The sequence below is a fragment of the Euprymna scolopes genome, chromosome 6 (genome assembly GCF_053919585.1).
Source record: "Euprymna scolopes isolate OS-2025 chromosome 6, ASM5391958v1, whole genome shotgun sequence".
NCBI lineage: Eukaryota > Metazoa > Mollusca > Cephalopoda > Sepiida > Sepiolidae > Euprymna > Euprymna scolopes.
The window spans coordinates 123,856,289-123,875,182 of NC_136487.1; the positions used below are offsets into that span (position 1 = coordinate 123,856,289).

The following is an 18,894-nucleotide window of genomic DNA, read 5'->3' on the forward strand; positions in this document are numbered from 1 at the left end:
AAAAGATGCATCTGAAGAAGGTTGATGGTTACAAAAGCTGAAACACTGGAAAAAAAAAAAAAAAAAAGACAAAGATAGAGCATTTAATGTTGAGACAATATCTATTCTTGACGACTGTGCACGATTTGGATTATTCGAGTTACTGTTAGGGGTTATATTTTTCACAGTGTTCAGTCAATGTAACTTCCAGCCTTCTTCAGTAGGTTTCCTTTTAACTTAGAAGCCTTTGTGTTGAACCAAGATGAAACCAAATCCAACAGAAAGGTTCAAGAGTTTACAAAGATGCCCCTGAAGAAGGTTGGAGGCTGCAAAAGCCGAAATGTTGTGTAAAAAAAGTTAAAATATCAAGAAGAGGATAGTAGTTCAAATAATCCAAATGTACACAATTTGTACATTAATCATTATTTTAGCGAGCTGTAAATGGTGGGTTCATACCTTCCTCCTCCGACATTATTAATATGTAACTATAGATTCGATAGGATTTGAATTCAGCATAGCAGAAACCATTAAGAAAATCATGCACCCCTTCCCTTTTATATATAGAAAGAAAAAAAAAGTTTAATTTAAGAAACAAAAGTATTTAAATGTTTTCATTTCATAATTTCTATTTGGCTGGGTATATTATATATGAGAATCAAGATGTTGCAGTTAACAGTTGCGATGGTTTCCAAAAGTATGGAACTCATTCATCAACTTACCAGCTTTTGATAAAATGGGGGATGTACTACTGGTCTCATCTTGAGTGCTTTTTTTTTTTGTTTTTCCACAACATCTCGGTCAACATAACCTCCAACCTTCTTTAGGCATATCATGTCGAACTCCTAAAATCTGCATAGAATTTTGAATTAAATTGTTTATTTAATCCATTAGTCCATAAGTATTTAGTCCTAAGCAAATCACAATAGTGTTTGAAATTCTGTGTAAATTCCCAAGTTCAGCAAGAAGATTCCAGCGTTCAACAAAATATACTGAAAAGATCAGATGCTACACCAGATGGAATGTGAAAATAACATTCAAGATGAGAACAGTAGTCAAAAGAATTCAAATATGAATAATCAATCCTCATCTCAAAATTCAAAAACATAAAATAGAGATGTTTTTCTTTTATTTTTTTAAAAAAAAGCAAAAAACATTGGGGGTCGCATGGCCCCTCCTGTGAGTAAGTGATTTTAAAATATAGCAGAGAAAAACCAATGTCATCAACAGATTTTTTTTTAAATTCATAATGTGCCGCTTTCTATGAATTATGTATTTTTCTACAAAAAGCATTTATAAACCACTTCGTCACAACAAGAATCACAAAACAAGTCCAACTTACACACAAAAAAAAACAAACGAGATATTTAAAGGTTTCGAAACTGACACGACTCCAAAAGCAGATAAAATAAAGGAAAATAATTCAGAGGTTAGACCGATCGCAGAATATAAAAAAGGGTACACAATTTATCAAAAGATTATAAAGCATATTACAAATTCAAAAATAGATTTTTTTTTTTTTTTTTCTTTCTGAAAATCTTGCACGGAGGAAAATGATAATTAGATTGTGACAATTAAAAAGCTTTTTCCAATGAACCATTTTTTTTTTTTTCTCTCTTTTGTATAGTTCCTCGCTGGGTATTGATATAAAAAAAACCATCATTATATAAAATACTACTACTAACAAATCTAAATATGTTAAAATCAACAAATATCCTCTATGTAATAAAAAAGTGAATGTATGTGTCTCCGGCTCGCTTCATTAATCATGTATATAAATTTATTTTTATGAGTAAAGAAAGGAAGGCTTAATGTTAATGTTTACAAAAACTGATAATTATAAAGAAAAGAATAAAGATGTATGCAAATTAAATTTTTATAAGCAAAAAAGGGGAGGCTTAATCTTAATAACTGATAATAAAAAAAAAAGGAAAAAATTTCTTTCTTTTTTAATATACAAACAAAAACATATTCCCTCGTTTTTTTTGTAACATTTTTGTGACTAAAATAGGAATTAATTCATTTTCTCGTTGGGTATTAACAAAATAAACTCATAAAAAAACTATTCTTTACAGATCTTGAAATATGAATTGCAAAGTTTGATAAATGCCATTTTCAAAATTACTGCAAAAGTTTTTTCGTTTCACCACTCGACCACACTCCTAAAATTGTTTCACACAATGATACCAGTAGAATTTCTTTTCGTTTTAAAATAAGCTTTTAGTTTAAGTTTAGGTTTAACATATCTGCCCTCTTGCTGTTTAATGTCTCACGTTAAACAAATTGACCCGTCAGTCCTTTAAATTTTCAATTATAAAAAAAAAAAATAACATCTGTAAGTAACTAGAGATAGAATAATTAAATAAAACACAAAAATCTTATCTATCACCGACAGATGAGCGAGGCACATGTGGTATTCAAAGCCTAACAGGTTGGATTTCCTATTCCACTACAAAATATTGGTATCAATGTCTAAACGAAATTATATAAAGGATCCTAAAATTCTGTCATTTGAGCAATTTAAATTCAAATAAATAACCGCGTATGGATTATTAAATATATGTGTACTCATTTTTTTTTATTAAAAAAAAAAAAAGTAGATGTACCAGTAAATGCATTTTTTTTTTTTAATCGACACAGGAACATTGAAATAACATTCAGAAATAAAAATTCTTGCAGTTTCCACAATGTAAAAGTATACATATCGGTAGAAAATTTAGTGCTACTGTGTCTAGCTAAATTATTATTTATTTATTTTTTTTTTATAATTTTGTTTACAAACTTTTGATTGTTAACTATTCTGTAATGTATCCCCCAGCCCCGAAAACTAAATAAATAAATAAATAAAAATAAAACCTGTTTACCCAGAGAAACAATACAAAGAAATTTGATTTCGTTTTTTTTTCTTTTTTTTTTTGGGGGGGGGGGGATGTTTGATTTTTTAAAGAATTGCTGCCAAATACCAAAATGAAATTCAAAAAATAAAATTCTTAAAGCTTTTCACATCAAAGATTGGTTTGTAAATTTAAAATTGTTTTACTCTTTTTTTTTTACATTTAATGTCGATGCTGAGGATGAGTACAGCCAGGGTTTTTATCTTTTTTTTTGTTCTGAAATTTCTTTTTGTTCATTTTTTTTTTTTTTCAAAGTTCATAAGTTTCAACACCTGGCATCTGCACTTAATGCCACTCAAGTCAACAAAGTCACTTTTGTAACTCACAATCACTCAGTCGTTGGCTCAAGTCATTAAGCAAACACTTTTTTTAATTTAGGAAAAAAAAATGTACAAAAAAAAAAAATTTAAAAAGAAAATATACAAAAAAATTTTTTTTTCTTTCTTCAAACAATTGCAAAGGATGAGAAAAAAGACAAAAAATCCAGTAAATTAATAAAAAAAAATAATATATAGCAAAAAAATAAATATGATAAAAGTACAAAATAAACAATACTCGATAACTGATGAGCTTCTCCCACAGAACATAATTTATATCAAACACGTTAGAATAAAATTCTCTAGCTAATTAGCCAAGGTTTAACGTTTTATAACACTTTATTTCCCAATTTTTCTTCTTTAAAATCTGTCTGGTTGACACTCAACCTTTAATGGCAGCCAGAACTTGTGTACACGTCTTGGTTGCCATCACATGGCAAATGTCGGAGAGAAACAGATTTTACAGATAAAAAAAGTATGAAATGTTAATACTGGACTAGTTAGGTATGTGGTTGATATAAATTATATGTTGTTTTCTTTGGTTTACACATTATCATATGTTAACTATTCTGAATTTTTACCAATGAATTTTCATTAAATTAATTTTTGTTTGTTTGTTTTTTTTAATCAAATGCACCCAAGTTTTTTTTAAATGCACACACAAGCAAAAAACTGCAGTCATGAAATTATTGGAATATTGTAGACAAGTGTTTTGAAACTAAAGTCAAAGTATAATAAAAAATAAAAAAATTATTAAAAAAAAAAAAAAAAAAAATTTCAAAGGCTGAAATAAAAAATTTCCCTCTCAGAAAAAAAAAAAAAAAAAAAAAAAAAAAAAAAGAAGGAAGAGCTAAGACGGCATTCAGTCATCCTTTTTGGGATCTTGCGGTCGACGTGTCCATTTTATGAGGGTCTCCGATGAGCGATAGAGGAACACAAGTTGGGCATAAAGGTCCTCTTCCAAGCGGTACTCGTGCACCTCACGCACGAGGTAGATATTGAGGCAAAGCTTGAGAATACGGTCGACAAACGGTAGCTCTCGGAACTGGATGCTGGGATGCATGTTGATCGTTCCCATTCGCAGGAATCGACCAATCAACAGGATGAAGGACACATAGAGACCGACGATGCTGTTCGTGTAGAGAGAAGGAAAGACAATGAGAAAGAGATAACGGAGAAATTAGGTATCATTCATAGAACAAAGAAGCCAAATTGTCAGTGTTCAATGTATTTCAATATAATGAAGCCAAATTGTGCATATATATTTAAATCAAATGTCTTGTGGCAGCTATAATAAAATATACACACATATTGCGAAAAAATATTAAATTACGTTTACTTGAAATTACTTTTGAGTCCTATTTGTAATTTTAATATTTCTTTGTTGATTAATTAAAAACCCTTCTACAAAGACCCTAGACACTCGAGGGAAGTTTCTAGTAGGCATTCAAGTTCTCTCCAACTAAAAAAGCGTTAACATTTTGTCCATATTTTAAATGTAGGTTTTCACATACCGACACATGTCTATTCATTTAACGTCACTTTTGCTTTGTTCAAGGTTCAAATGTTTTCTAATATTATGCAAGCTCACCCTCAACTTCTCATGGTTCAGAGGGTCAACTATATCGAAATTTCACTATGCGGTCTTGTTTAATCACTTGTTCCCAAGTTTTCCTTGGCCGGTCAAACGTCTTGTAATTTAAGGCATGCATGCCGCTGCAATGCTTTATCCAGAATTAACGCTCCACATGACCATACCAGCATAACCAATCCGTCCTAAGGATAAGTGCTTCCAGCAAATCTTCTGACCTGAGACATCGAAATAAAATTTGAAAATCCTATAGATTCTACATGTTACAAATATGTCGGTCGAGAAATTAATTCTGCTGTGTTTGCCGCGTTATTTTTTTTTTGTGTTTACATGTTTTTGAGTGTTAACTATTCTGCAATTCAACTTCACCTTTACTTCAAATAACTAAATCACAAAGAAACTTTGCAATTTGAAAACAAATTACAAACATGACTCCTCATCAGCATGTGCAGGTAACGACATAATCATGTTGACAAAGCGATTTTCGTTAGAGACCAGAGTTAAGCAATGTTGAGCCTAATCAGTGTCAGATGAGTGACCATTGACACCTCCCTGCAAGAACTGTAAAGAGCTAATGTCATTATCTCCCCAGCCTGGGATTATATATAGTCATCAACATACAGTACTGTTTCGCTGTTTCACAGCTCATCAGTGTGGCTAGACAAGCAGCTACCTCAAGCGAGGATTAAAACCCGACCGCTCTTGGAGCTTCTAACCATTTTGCTATCCAGCTGCTGCTATATATATATATATTGTATTTAGGCAGCATGTTTTCATTCAAACAAGTATTGTTGAATAGCACGGAGTGTTTTTGCTTAATGATTTTTTTTTGTAGTTTTTCAATTTTTCGAATTGTCCTTATTTCTCGGTTGAATCTGGGCAAGACAGTTCCATAGTCGTCTTCGTCAATCTTTTTATTTTATTTTGGTTGTTTTTTGCAAGTACTTTCGACTGAGTTTCATCAGTCATCTTCAGGCAGTTTTGATTATTGTTCGTTTAAAATCTGGATGCTTTTATATGCGTCAGTTAAAATTATATTTCAATTTCTTGAACTAGTGAAGCATGTCATGTGTAAAAAAACAGCTCATTAAGCAAAAACATAGCATGCTATTCAACAATACTTGTCTGAATATATATATATATATATATATATATATATATATATGAGAGAGAGAGACTGGAGACCGCTTGTGAATTTAATATTCCCTTGGCACTTCCTTTTTTTTTTTTTTTACAAGGTTATCACCACTTATCAAGGCCCAGAAGCCACTCAGGGATAAGGGTTATTGCATATACAGTACGTTAGTGTGGGGGTTTAATAAAAATGTCTACTTAAGGGGGCGGTTCATTAGGAATTTGTTTACGTTGGACTTGAAGACATCCAGGTTGTAGTCAGGTGGGAAGCAAGCAGACGGAACAGAGTTCCACAGGCGTGCAGTTCTAAGAAGCTTTGTTCATGGAATCTACGTTTTGATTTAGGCACAGATAAAGAGTGGGGAAAATTATTGACAGTGGTTTCAGCTAGACGGGTGTTTTTCGTAAAAGATTTGCGAGGGGGACTAGAGATTGGAGCTCGGACGAGCACCTGGCATGGAAATAACGATAAAACAAAGATAGGCTCACAACGTCTCTTCTATGGGAGACAGGTTGCAGGGAAGAGAAAAGGGCATCCCCCACTAAGCCACGAAGTCTATTTTGTACTCTGTCAAGGCATGATAGGCTGTTTTTAGCAGCTCCTACCCAGATATGGCAGCAGTATTCCATCCTTGGACGTACTTGGCTTTTATATAGATAGAAAATTGCATCAGTAGTGAGATATCTTCTTGAGCTGTAGAAGGATCCCACCTTCTTTCCAGCAATCTTGGCAACAGACTTGATGTACGTGTTCCATTTCAGATCAGGAGTAAAGGTCAAACCCAGAAGCTTGTCAAAAAATGGGGCTTCTCCTAGACGAGAGTCATCCATTTCAATTGATGCCAGATAGGGATCAGAGCGTTGATGATGTAAAGATAGGAGCTTGGTTTTAGATGCATTAAAGGTAACCAGCCACCTCTTCCCCCATTGAACCACATGCTCGAGATCAGAGGAGAGAGAATCAGAGAGAACTTTGTCATTTACAGCCTTTGATGTGTTGCCGTAGATGGTCGTGTCATCAGCATAGATGTCAACGAATAATTTAAGTATGTGTTTAGGGAGATCATTGATGTAGATTAGGAAAAGAGTTGGGCCCAGGATGGCCCCCTGAGGGACTCCAGCATTAATACTGTGGGCCTCTGATTTCTGACCATCAACCACTACTCTTATGAGCCTATCGGAGAGAAATAATTTCATGATTGAGAAAACATTACCAGTGATACCGTAGCTGGAAATCTTGTGAAGTAGGCCTTTATGCCATACCTTGTCGAAGGTCTTTGATATGTCAAGAGCAATTGCTCTTTGGAGGTAGGTGGTTTAACCCACCCCATCTTAAGGATAACCTCTAAGCTGACGCTAATGTAATGCTTTCAGTGAATCCTCAGATCTGATGTGTTGAATTTGGTCGCGAACATTGAAATAAAATTATGAAACAAAAGCAACTTTACAGTTTCAACAAGTCGGTAGAGAAATTAATTCTGCGTTTACTGTGTTTATTTGTTTATTTATTCATTTATTTTTTACGAACTGTCAACTATTCTGTACTTAAAACCTGCTTCCACTAATAACTCAATCACAAAGAAACTTAGAAATTTTGTAACAGATCACAAACATTCATAACTCAGCAGTTGCAGCATGTGCATGTAATGGTATTCTTAGTTTTGTTAATATAAAAATAAACATACAGAAACTATAGAGAAAGCACTAACATGCACCAAACCACGCACGCACGCACCTGTTAAATCACATTATCAACAGGAAACCCAGAATAACCTTAGCACCACATCAATAACTCCAACAACAACATGGCCCACCCACCCCGCTCACCCCTCTAACCGACCCACTATCAAGCTACTCAACAGGCTTTCACTGGAAATCAATTTTGTAAAGAAACAACTAACCAACAATTGGTATTATGTTGCATTCTATAAATAGAATTCTTCGCAGTTGGAATATAACAACAAAAAAAAGAAGAAGAAAAAAAGAAAAAAGAAAGAACCAAAGAAAAAAGTGACTAAAGTAAAAAGAAAGCAAGACGAAAAAAAAGAATCACCATTAAACGGTAATTGGAACTAGTGACTCTTGTAAACGTTCAATATTATTGATGAGCGTTAATGTTAATAGAACTATTAAATGAACTGTTGCTTAACGCGCCTTTGAAATGGAGGTGAGAGGTGCTCAAGGCTACCAACGTCAACACACTAGTACAACTAACAATGCTATTCATGAAACGTGTCGTTGTTGTCTGCCTTTTTTTATGTTTTATGTATATACGGTACTGCTAATGCTGCTAATGCGGCTTGGTGCTGATATCTTTATCAAATGATATCAGTTTGATGAAAGGGAAGCAGAAAGGAAATAGAAGAACAGGGAAAGTTAAGGGAAACGAAAGGGAAAAAGGTGAAAAGTGAAAGTAAGGAAAAGGGGGGGAAGGAAAAATAAAAAAAGGAAAGTAAAGAGAAAAGGAAAGTAAAGAGAAAAGGAAAGTAAAGAGAAAAGGAAAGTAAAGAGAAAAGGAAAGTAAAGAGAAAAGGAAATGATAGAGAAAAGGAAATGATAGAGAAAAGGAAATGATAGAGAAAAGGAAATGATAGAGAAAAGGAAATGATAGAGAAAAGGAAATGAAAGAGAAAAGGAAATGAAAGAGAAAAGGAAATGAAAGAGAAAAGGAAATGAAAGAGAAAAGGAAATGATAGAGAAAAGGAAATGAAAGAGAAAAGGAAATGATAGAGAAAAGGAAATGATAGAGAAAAGGAAATGATAGAGAAAAGAAAATGAAAGAGAAAAGGAAATGAAAGAGAAAAGGAAAGGAAAGAGGAAAGGAAAGGAAAGAGGAAAGGAAAGGAAAGAGGAAAGGAAAGGGGAAAAGAAAGGAAAGAGGAAAAGAAAGGAAAGAGGAAAGAAAAGAGAAAAGAGGAAAGAAAAGAGAAAAGAGGAAAGAAAAGAGAAAAGAGGAAAGAAAAGAAGAAAAGAAAGAAAAGAAGAAAAAAAGAAAGAAAAAAAGAAAAGAGGAAAGAAAAGAGGAAAGAAAGGGAAGGGAAAGAAAAGAGGAAAAAAGGGAAAGAGGAAAGAAAGGGAAAGAGGAAAGAAAGGGAAACGAAAGAAAAGAGAATTAAAAAGGAAAGAAAAGGAAAAGGTAAGGAATGGAAAGGGTGTAACCATTACAAAACATTTTCCTACTAGCATTCTTTGCATCTTTTGATATATAAATTTATATCAACTGAATTTTAAATCTGACCTAAATAGCATTTTGACTGACGAGTCAAACTTTAATTCTGATTAACCAATTTCCATTAGCTATTGCTGCACCATGTTATTTGCAATAAACTTACTTTTTTTTACAATATCTTTCTTTTTTTATGTGATTAGGTCTAGCAATTTTATAGTAATAAAACATTCTTACATATTCACCTAAAAAGAAAAAAATCATTTTAGGTGAATAACTTATTCTTTTAGTAAGTGTTAGCATTTTTATTTACTTTTATTCATCGTTTCACGTTTAAAGCAAGAGTTCATTTGTAATTCAAAGATTGTTTGGTTATTGAGATATTCATTTTTTTTTTTTAATTTATGTTTTGCTTTATTTTTAATAATTAAAATTTGATGTACTGAACCAAACAAAAACATGCGCATATAGAACAGAAATAATTACAAAACAAGTTGAATATAATTGATCCGGGGCAACGCTAGTTCTCCACACCTAATGCATAATAATAACTAGCGGGGCCTGTGGAAATTCCACTGGGGACTCATTCATACGTAATATATTGATGTTAGCATTCTGTTAATGTTCAGCATAAATAAAGATGCTCTGATATTATTGTAGCTCTTTTGTTAAAACTATAATAGTATTTATCTAAGCTAGCAGGGATGCCCAGCATAGCCCAGTCATAAAGTACGCTTAAATATATTTTAGTTCTTCTAGATTTTGTATATATTATTATAGAGTTGATGTTCTATCAATTTTTATATAATATAAAGTTGTGATTTCAAAAATAAAAAATGTATTCATGACTTGGCTCCATCAGCTATAATCAAAACCGAAACCGAAACTTATGAATTCTTGGTAAAATTATTTAAGAAATGGAAGTCCATAACAATTAAATGACAGTCACTCGGATGTAAGCGTGACACACAATAAATAACACACACGCTATCCTATTAATATATCGATAATAATAATAGTAATAATAATAATAGTAATAATAATAATAATAATAATAATAGTAATAGTAATAATAATAGTAATAGTAATAGTAATAATAATAGTAATAGTAATAGTAATAATAATAATAGTAATAATAATAGTAATAATAATAGTAATAATAATAATAATAATAGTAATAATAATAATAATATTAATAATAATAGTAATAATAATAGTAATAGTAATAATAATAATAATAATATTAATAATAATAGTAATAGTAATAATAATAGTAATAGTAATAATAGTAATAATAATAGTAATATTAATAATAATAGTAATAGTAATAATAATAATAATATTAATAATAATAGTAATAGTAATAATAATAATAGTAATAATCAGCTAATGAGCAATTCAAAATCTTTAAATGAAAACTAACGTATATTCTTCATATTGCATACTGCCAAATGTTGAAATAGAAGTAAAGTTATTAATGGTATTGACTTCCCTCCCACTACAAGATGTGGCACGAGGTAAAAAGATGGGGTCGGGGAGGTCAGCGAATCAAAAGGTAGTGCATTCTGGACCCACAAAACTGCCTGAGTATCCCTGTCAGCATTACCCGGTCAGGATGTCTCAGGAGATTACTGATAAACCAACCCCTTCTCATAGCGAGAAAGTAAAGCCTGGAAAGACCTAGGACTGATCAGAATCGCTAGTATCACATTTCAGAGTACTCGATTGGTATGAAGTGCCAAAAAGAAAGATTGCGTGTTTGTCGAGAATTCACCCTCATGAAAAAACAAAAAAGTTTTTAAAATCTGATATCTCAAATCAAATTTTATGGCTAAACTATGAGCGACAATCTCGCAACACCAATCTTGAAGACAGTCTGAAGGAACAGGGTAGATAACTTTAAATAATTCAAACTTATCAGGTTTTAAAAAGCCATTCTCAACATGTTGGTAGGGAGCATTAGACACAATCAAATCTGATTAAAAATGATTTTCTTTATAACAATAAAACTACTTGGTCAATTTATGTGGTTTTTGGTGTACAATATTTTCTTTCCATCACGGGTATGTACATTATACATATTTTTCTTTATTCGTTTTTGTTTGTTTTTCTCAGAGGTAGATTGTGGATATACTCCGATTATTAATATGGACTATATATTGCTGCGAAGAAGGTGGGCTCTCTCTACTGTACTAGAAAGCTACTTATGCCTGGAAGTATCCTATACCTCTATAAGGCCACCATTCGCCCATGTATGAAGTACTGTTGTCACATTTGGACTGGTGCATCTGCTACTTGTCTCTCACTCCTTGACAGGTTTCAAAAGAGAGTTGCCAACCTGATAGGTCCTGAACTGTTATCTAGGCTTCAGCCTCTGTCCCATCAACGAAATGTTGCGTTCCTCTGCCTGTTCTACAAGTATTTTAATAGTGAATGCTCTGACGAACTACAAGCACTTGTACCCCCTCAACGTGAATATCCCCAACAAACCCGACAAGCAGCTAAATCCCGCCCCTTCACAGTAGAGATCCCAAGGTGTAAGAAAGCTTTCTACTTCAATAGTTTCTTCCCCAGAACTGCTAGACTTTGGAACTCCCTTCCGAAATTCTGCTTTCCCAACTGTACTGACATGCAGAAGTTCATGTATAATATGAACAGACATCTTGCTACTCATCTCCCTTCATAATACCCCTGCAACTTATGTCCCCGACAGTAGCCCCCTATTTCAAAGTGGCACTGTGCCTTGTTTGGGGTGGAAATTGAATTTAAAAAAAAATATTGGTAGAGGAAATAATGGCAGAAAAAAAATAGGGGGATAGTTTTGAAAGCCGGTTTATCATAATTTCTTATCAGTGTCTGACTACTTTTTGAGTTCAAATGAAAAAATGTTTTCACGGTGAAATTCAGAAGATGACAACTTCAGCTAAATTTTGAAGTTAAATTCATTGTAAAAATCCTTTGAAAAATAAATATTAGTTTTCTGGGCCTATTTCAAAGATAATTAGTAAAGTACAATCCTAAGATACTGAATTAAATAATTAAAAAAAAACAAAAAAACACCTTGTTTGTGCGAAAAAAAAAAATATATAGCTTAATTAACCCTCAGAAGCAAGAGATTCTGGCTTCGCTCAAACAAAAAGCAAAAGCGTCTAAACATAGATTCTACGGAAACCCAAAATGTCAGAAAGTCAAAAGGCTGTTTAAAAATGACGTCACATAGTTGGAGGAAGGTAGGGAGTGCTGGCTTTCTTTCACCCACCCCCTCCCCAGGCGTACATCTGTATATTCTTATTACAAACATTTGTATAATTTTTACCATTTTTTAATTTAATTATTTTTCTGTGTTCCTACTTAAAAAAATTTTTTATTTCAAGATTATATAAAAATTATGTTACACTGAAAGTTTCACGCTCATTCAAGCAAGAAAAATATTAGAATCTTACATATAAAAATTATGCGAAACATGTAATCTAAAAAAATATTTTTTGCAATTATAATTGTTTGCATGAAAATATAAAATAAACAATGCTTAATTCAATGATAATATTGGTAGTTCAAGAAATTATTTTTTCTTCAAGTTATATCAAATTCATTAATACGGACTTTAGGGTTTTTTTTTTTTTTGTAATGTTTCTGAAAAAATTAATTTTTTTTGTTACAATTTACAATGTTCTATTTTCGTAAAAAAGGCAAAAATTCATTTTTTTTTTTTTACTACTGAAAACCATAACTTTAGTAGAAGTGTTTTTGTTTAAACAAACTAATACATTTCTACTAAGATACAAATAAAAATAATGGGTTCATTATATTTCATGATAATCATTTGATAAATACTGAAAATTTCATTAAAATTGGTTAATTTCCTGATTTGTGGTGAATTTTTAAGTAAAGGGAGGGGTCAAGATGTTTATACATTTTGAGCATCGGCTATTTATTTTGCACATACCTAAGTTGTTATATCAAAGCTGCCACCTTTCTTAGAATCGTGATGAAAAGTCTCAGTTAAAAAAAAAAAATTGTTAAAATTCATCTGAGGACACTGAACTTGAAAATATCGAAGAATGTAAAAATGTCAATAGATCAAACCTAAAATGATAGAACGTAGACAAAATGGCTTCTCTGTAAGAAAATGAGAAGTTAAGCAATTTCAGTCAAGACATTTTAGAAAGAAATTAGAAAGAAATAAAAGAAAATTGTCTTAGATGTTAAAGAGAAGATAATGAATTATTGCAATTGAAACATAAAAATAGAAGGCCAAAATAGACACGCACATCTTTAGTTAGCATCACATGAACAAATGAAATATAACCGTTTTTATTTCAGCATCTACCATTCGTCTATTTCGATGACGTAATGAATACATATACAATTTTTTATTTCTTCATTTATATTAATAAAATTATGGGTCATCTAGCATATTTGCCTATCCAAGCGACTTCCTGTATTGAAACTAATCCACAGTAAACAGTTTCACTACTTAATCTGAGGACCCTGACGAAAATGTAGGTCAACACATATCAGAAAACTGATCATTCTCATTGAAATATAGTTATCCCCAGAAAAAGTTTTTTATGTTTTCAAAATATTTACAGAAATAATTACTAAAAGTAAAATATATTTTCAAGTATAATAAATTAAATAAACGAAAAAGAAAATGTATTTTTAACAGTGAAAACAAATGAATTTTTTTCACAAGTAATGAATTATGATAAAGTAAATTAAATTAAAAATAAAATCTTTACTTAACAGTTAAAAAAAATGATTTTTCACAAATATTAAAATAAAGATGATTAAAAGAAAATATGCATTTGTCTAAATATAATTAAAATACAATTAAGTGAATGACTAAAGATTACATGTCACCATTTACTGCAGACAAGTTTCAAAACAGGAAGTCGCTTGAATTAGTAAGTATGCAAGATATCCAAATTATGAAACCATTTCACGTGTGTGTATGTATTATTTCCCATATCAACGTAACTTTGATAATTACACATTAAAGTATTATGTTTTAGTATTTACTATTAGTCAAATATTTTTTTAATAATGTAATAGCACGGAAATTTTAAAATCCTATTTAAAATTTAATTACAAAAAAAACTACTTTTGTCACTCTTTATGAGCATAGCATATGATATTCTAAAAGAGTTCATTATAATTATTATTATTATTATTATTTGTATTTTTCGTATTTTCATCTTTTCAGAGTTTTATCTCAGATGCAGTTTCCAGACTGGACACTTTTTCAAACTACATTAAAAAAAAAAAAATTGTCTGGCTAAATCAATTCAAGCAGCAAGAGTTCACTCCCCTTCGTTCGTTCTTCATTCAATCTTCCTAGATAAGTAAAACTATCTTTTCTCCACGTTAGTTCTAATTTTATAACAATTTGGTTGAATTAATCATTTAATAGCAAAACGATACATTAAAAATTAAATGTTAAGATTATATTTTCTAAAAAGTAGTATAGTAAAAATGAGAGAAAGCATAGTAAAAAAAAAAAAATACTAAATTATTGGATTTGAGGATGTCTAATCAATTTTGTTACAAAATCGATTTTTTAAAATTAACATTTATGCACGTTAGGTTTGGACAACAGTTTTTTTGTTTTCATTTTCAAGAATTCCAGTCGGGACCAAGGGGAGACAACTCAAGAATATTATTTTCTTAAACTGTTCCTTGAAGAATAAAAAAATAATCACAACAAATATGCCCACTGTAATTTATTTCAAAATTACAATTATTTCATAAAAACTAAAAAATAATTTCACATAATTGTCTTATTTTGTGTTATTGCGTTAATTTAGTGCATTTGTTTGGCTTTTCTCAGTAAGTTATGTAAAACCTTCAACAACTCTGTAAATTGTCTCCCCTTGTTCTATATGGAAAAATTTAGATACGCTGAAAATTAATAGGTAAGATCAATTTTTTTTTTTTTTTTGTAGCTATAATTAATTTATATAAATACAAAAATGTAAGCTAATGCTCTGGATGAAACGATTTTGGCCTTCTAGAACAATTGTCAGTACCAGATCAATGGAAAAAAAATTACATTTTTCCCCAAAAAAATATAAGGTATTCTTTTTTCAAAAGTTAATATGCAAAGTTAAAGAAAAGTGGTGATTGATCATGCAGAAACAATAGATAATAATTCATGCCGGCAAATGTTAAAAGCTTTAGACAGTCACTATATTTGCAACATTTCAAGCAAAAAAGCAAAACAATAAAATTTTTTCGGAATTATTGAGATGAGGATTAAAAGTTTTATCATCTGAACTACTATTCTCATCTTGGATGTTAATTTCACAGCATTTCTACCGATGTTATCTCCAACCTTCTTCAAGTGTATCTTTTTGAATTCTAGAATCTATGTTTGATTGAGAAACCCATATGGAATTCCAAATTGAACTTTTATTTTATCCATGCAAGTATATTGTTCTCATTCTGTCCACCATGATCTGGTAAACACGTCATTTAATACATTATTCCAAGTTATTATTGCTTTTAGTAAGAATTAAATCTTCAGTGTCCATTTATTAATCGTTGCACAATGAGTCCAGATGAACCCGTGAGGCAATGAGTAAAGACAGTATTGTGAAAGTTCAATCCTTACTACACGCAATAATAATTTAAAAAAGAAAAAACATGATAATGGCTGATAGAATGAGAACAATCTACAATAGTAGATTAAATAAAGAGTTTTAGTTAAAAATTCTGTATAGATTCCAAGACTTCAACAAAGATTCTCAAGTTCAAAAATACACACTTGAAGGCCGAAGCTACATCAGTCAAAATGGTATAAAAATAACGACAATGAGGATATCAGTCTGAATAATAGAAATAATTACAATGCAATAGATTGTTGGGAATCTTGTGCTAAGAATTGCGATTGTGTGTCCCAATTGGAAAAACAAAAAAAAATGTGACAAACCATAAGACCAGGGAGGGAGTGGGGGTAGGGAGCAATGAGAAAAAGGATTGTTAGACTCTTGGTGCTAATAGCAGTTTAAATTAAATTAACAGGAAAACTCTTTGGTATACTTACAGGGCTCTACATTGCGAGTGAAACAGTCGCATTTGCGAGTGATTTTTCAAAGTGGCGACTAGAAATAATGAAACACTTATCTTTTGGCAGTTGTATTTCTTTCACTGACAATCTTCCAAAGCTCACTACTGAGTGAAAAATATCTTTTCAACTTTTTCTTTTTTTTAATAAAACGAACAAAGTTAAATTATTTCAACAATAAAAGTTTAATAGAACAATATACTCTATTTTTTTCTGTTTTTTTACGAAGGCTGTTTAAAAAAAAATTTGAAGGAATTAGAATGTTTATACCTTCAAGTATCAGAATAAAATTTGTTGTAGATTTAGAATTACACTTATTTAAAAAAAAAAAAAAAAAAAAAAAAAAAAAACGGAAAAATCTTTATGATGTACATATTCGTAACAGAGCAAAGATGTCATATTCTAAAAGCTAGGTGGGTTTGGTTAGTAACTTTTCTATTTGGCTAGTAAACGAAAATATTTAGTTGTCAAAGGTTAACTAAAGATAAGTTTGTCCATAGAGCCTTGACTTATGCATCAGAACAAAAATAGATATTTACACAAAAAAATTATGGAAAATTATCGAGTAAAATTTTAATTAAAAATAAAATTCATTTCTTTCATGTATTTCCAATTTTAGCTTGGCCAGAACCGACAGACCGACTTATCTTCCATTTAATACCTTTTACGTAATTCTTCTAAATTACAGATGAAAAATGAGTTTGATAACCCATAAAACTATAAAATATATGAAAACCTGATTTTTATTTTTAATTAAAATTCCACGGGTGATTTTCCGTTACTTATTTTATGTAGATATCTATTTTTGCTGATATGTAAGTGTATCAAATGAGTTTTACTGTTGATTTATTTTGCGCTGCCAAATTTCACCTATGTATTTCTGTCAATAAGCACAGGACATTTTACTTTGGGGTAAATTTTAGTTATAATTCTTACCACTCACATTAGAGTACTGATACTCACTTCAGCATCTCATGATCTTCAACGTCAGATAATTTAATTACTATTTTTTTTTTCAATCATCATTTCCAAATTCATAATCTGATTTGGCAAGCTGTTCCAAAAATATTAGGTTGGTGCAAAAATAATGTTGTTTTTTGACGGTCAACTATAAATATAAAAACATGATTTTTGCACCAACCTAATATAAGACTATAAGACTCTTACGCCAACAGTATATATATATATATATATATATATATATATATAAGCATATTGACACACTGTTTCTCGCCAGATCACCCAAGTTAAGCAACGACAAACTTGACCAGTATCAAATGGGTGGCCATTTGGGAATATTAGGCACTATATGATCTCTGCTTATCTCAGCATTGTTTCCAATCATCCTGAAATTATGTATATTTTCAACAGGAGAGGGTGGTTGGAGATTGTTCAACTCTTGCCACAAAAATTCCACATGCATGCACCCTTCAGTGGGTATCCATAGTTTGTGAAAACTGAACAGGGCTTTGACATTAAATATGCACACTATTAAACCACCCTAAAATTCACAAAAATCATTTATTTCTCACTCAGAGCATAGAACAGTTTCAGCCTACCACCAAGATATTTACAATGTTCACAATGAGTGATGCATTTATTTTTTTCTTGGTAAGGCCATCGTTAATGCTCATGTAAATAAAAATGACAGGCCTTTATATTCATTTTATAATTTGTGTTATAATAGAAATCTCTACTTTTCCTTTACAATGAGGCTATTTACACCTGTGCAGTCAAATCGCAACATCCTCATACAATGTGCTCTGCATAAGTGTTTTTGTGATGTGCATTGATAAGTTTTATGTTCATTTACAAGTCTTTTTCTTTTTCCAGGTTTAATCCATGGCCTTTTTTTTCTAAACAATTATTTAAAATTCAAAATTACGTTCTTTGATAATAGTCGCTTACTTACATCCGTTTGTGGTAACAAAAAGTAAACTATATGAATATATATGTATGGTGCAATCATGTTGACACATTGGTTCTCATCAGATCACCAAAGTTAAGCAATACCAAACTTGGCCAGTAGCAGATGGGTGACCAATTGTGACTACCAAGGCACTGTATGTAGGTGGAAAGTTAGGAGAATGTGTGTTGTGGTAACGTGCGCACACATCAAGAGTATATAAAAAAAATGGAGTTTGTTGAACTCCATCATCTCGCAAAATGATAGATTATATATATATATATATATTTATATATATAAATGATGATAGATTATATATATATATATACAGACACATACAGCGTGACCCAAAAAAAACGGGCCCAACTCTAATTAGTCCCATTTCTTTGTGTTTTGTCTGAATGTAGTTTATTATATTCAAAACATCACATCAAAACAAAAGGGGTCTTTGGCCTTTTTTTTTCTCCGTTCTACAGCATATGTTCTAGATGGACTCCATTTAGCCTTTGTTTTTTGGGGGGTCACCCTGTGTGTGTGTGTGTGTGTGTGTGTGTGTGTGTGTGTGTGTGTGTGTGTGTGTATATATATCTACATATATATAATCTAAGCAATAGACCGACCCCAAACGAAAAGATGAAAAAAAAAAATAGACAACGGAATAAAGATAAAATTTCCCTTGAGTCGACCACAGTAAGTAGGGGGTTTGATTCTTCAGTGTGCAAAGATGAAAAAAAAAAATTTTTTTAAAAAACAACAAATGTTTGAGTATGTACCTGACTTAGCACTCCATGCCATGCACAGCAACAAACAAACGGAACGATTCAAAGGAAGCGAGAAAGTAAAA

At 31.2% G+C, this 18,894-nt stretch overlaps 1 protein-coding gene across 4 annotated transcripts in view; it reads right to left on the minus strand.

The window, feature by feature from the left end:
• Nucleotides 1–3,300: 3,300 nt before the first annotated feature.
• The window catches only part of LOC145277924 (piezo-type mechanosensitive ion channel component 1-like), a 562,742-nt gene continuing 547,148 nt past the window's right edge, over nucleotides 3,301–18,894 (minus strand). For all 4 annotated transcript variants that reach the window (XM_080129998.1, XM_080129997.1, XM_080129996.1 and 1 more), the window contains one exon: nucleotides 3,301–4,317. In XM_080129998.1, coding sequence (XP_079986124.1) covers nucleotides 4,050–4,317 — 268 coding nt within the window. In that variant the 3' untranslated portion in view covers nucleotides 3,301–4,049. The remainder of the gene's footprint in view (nucleotides 4,318–18,894) is intronic.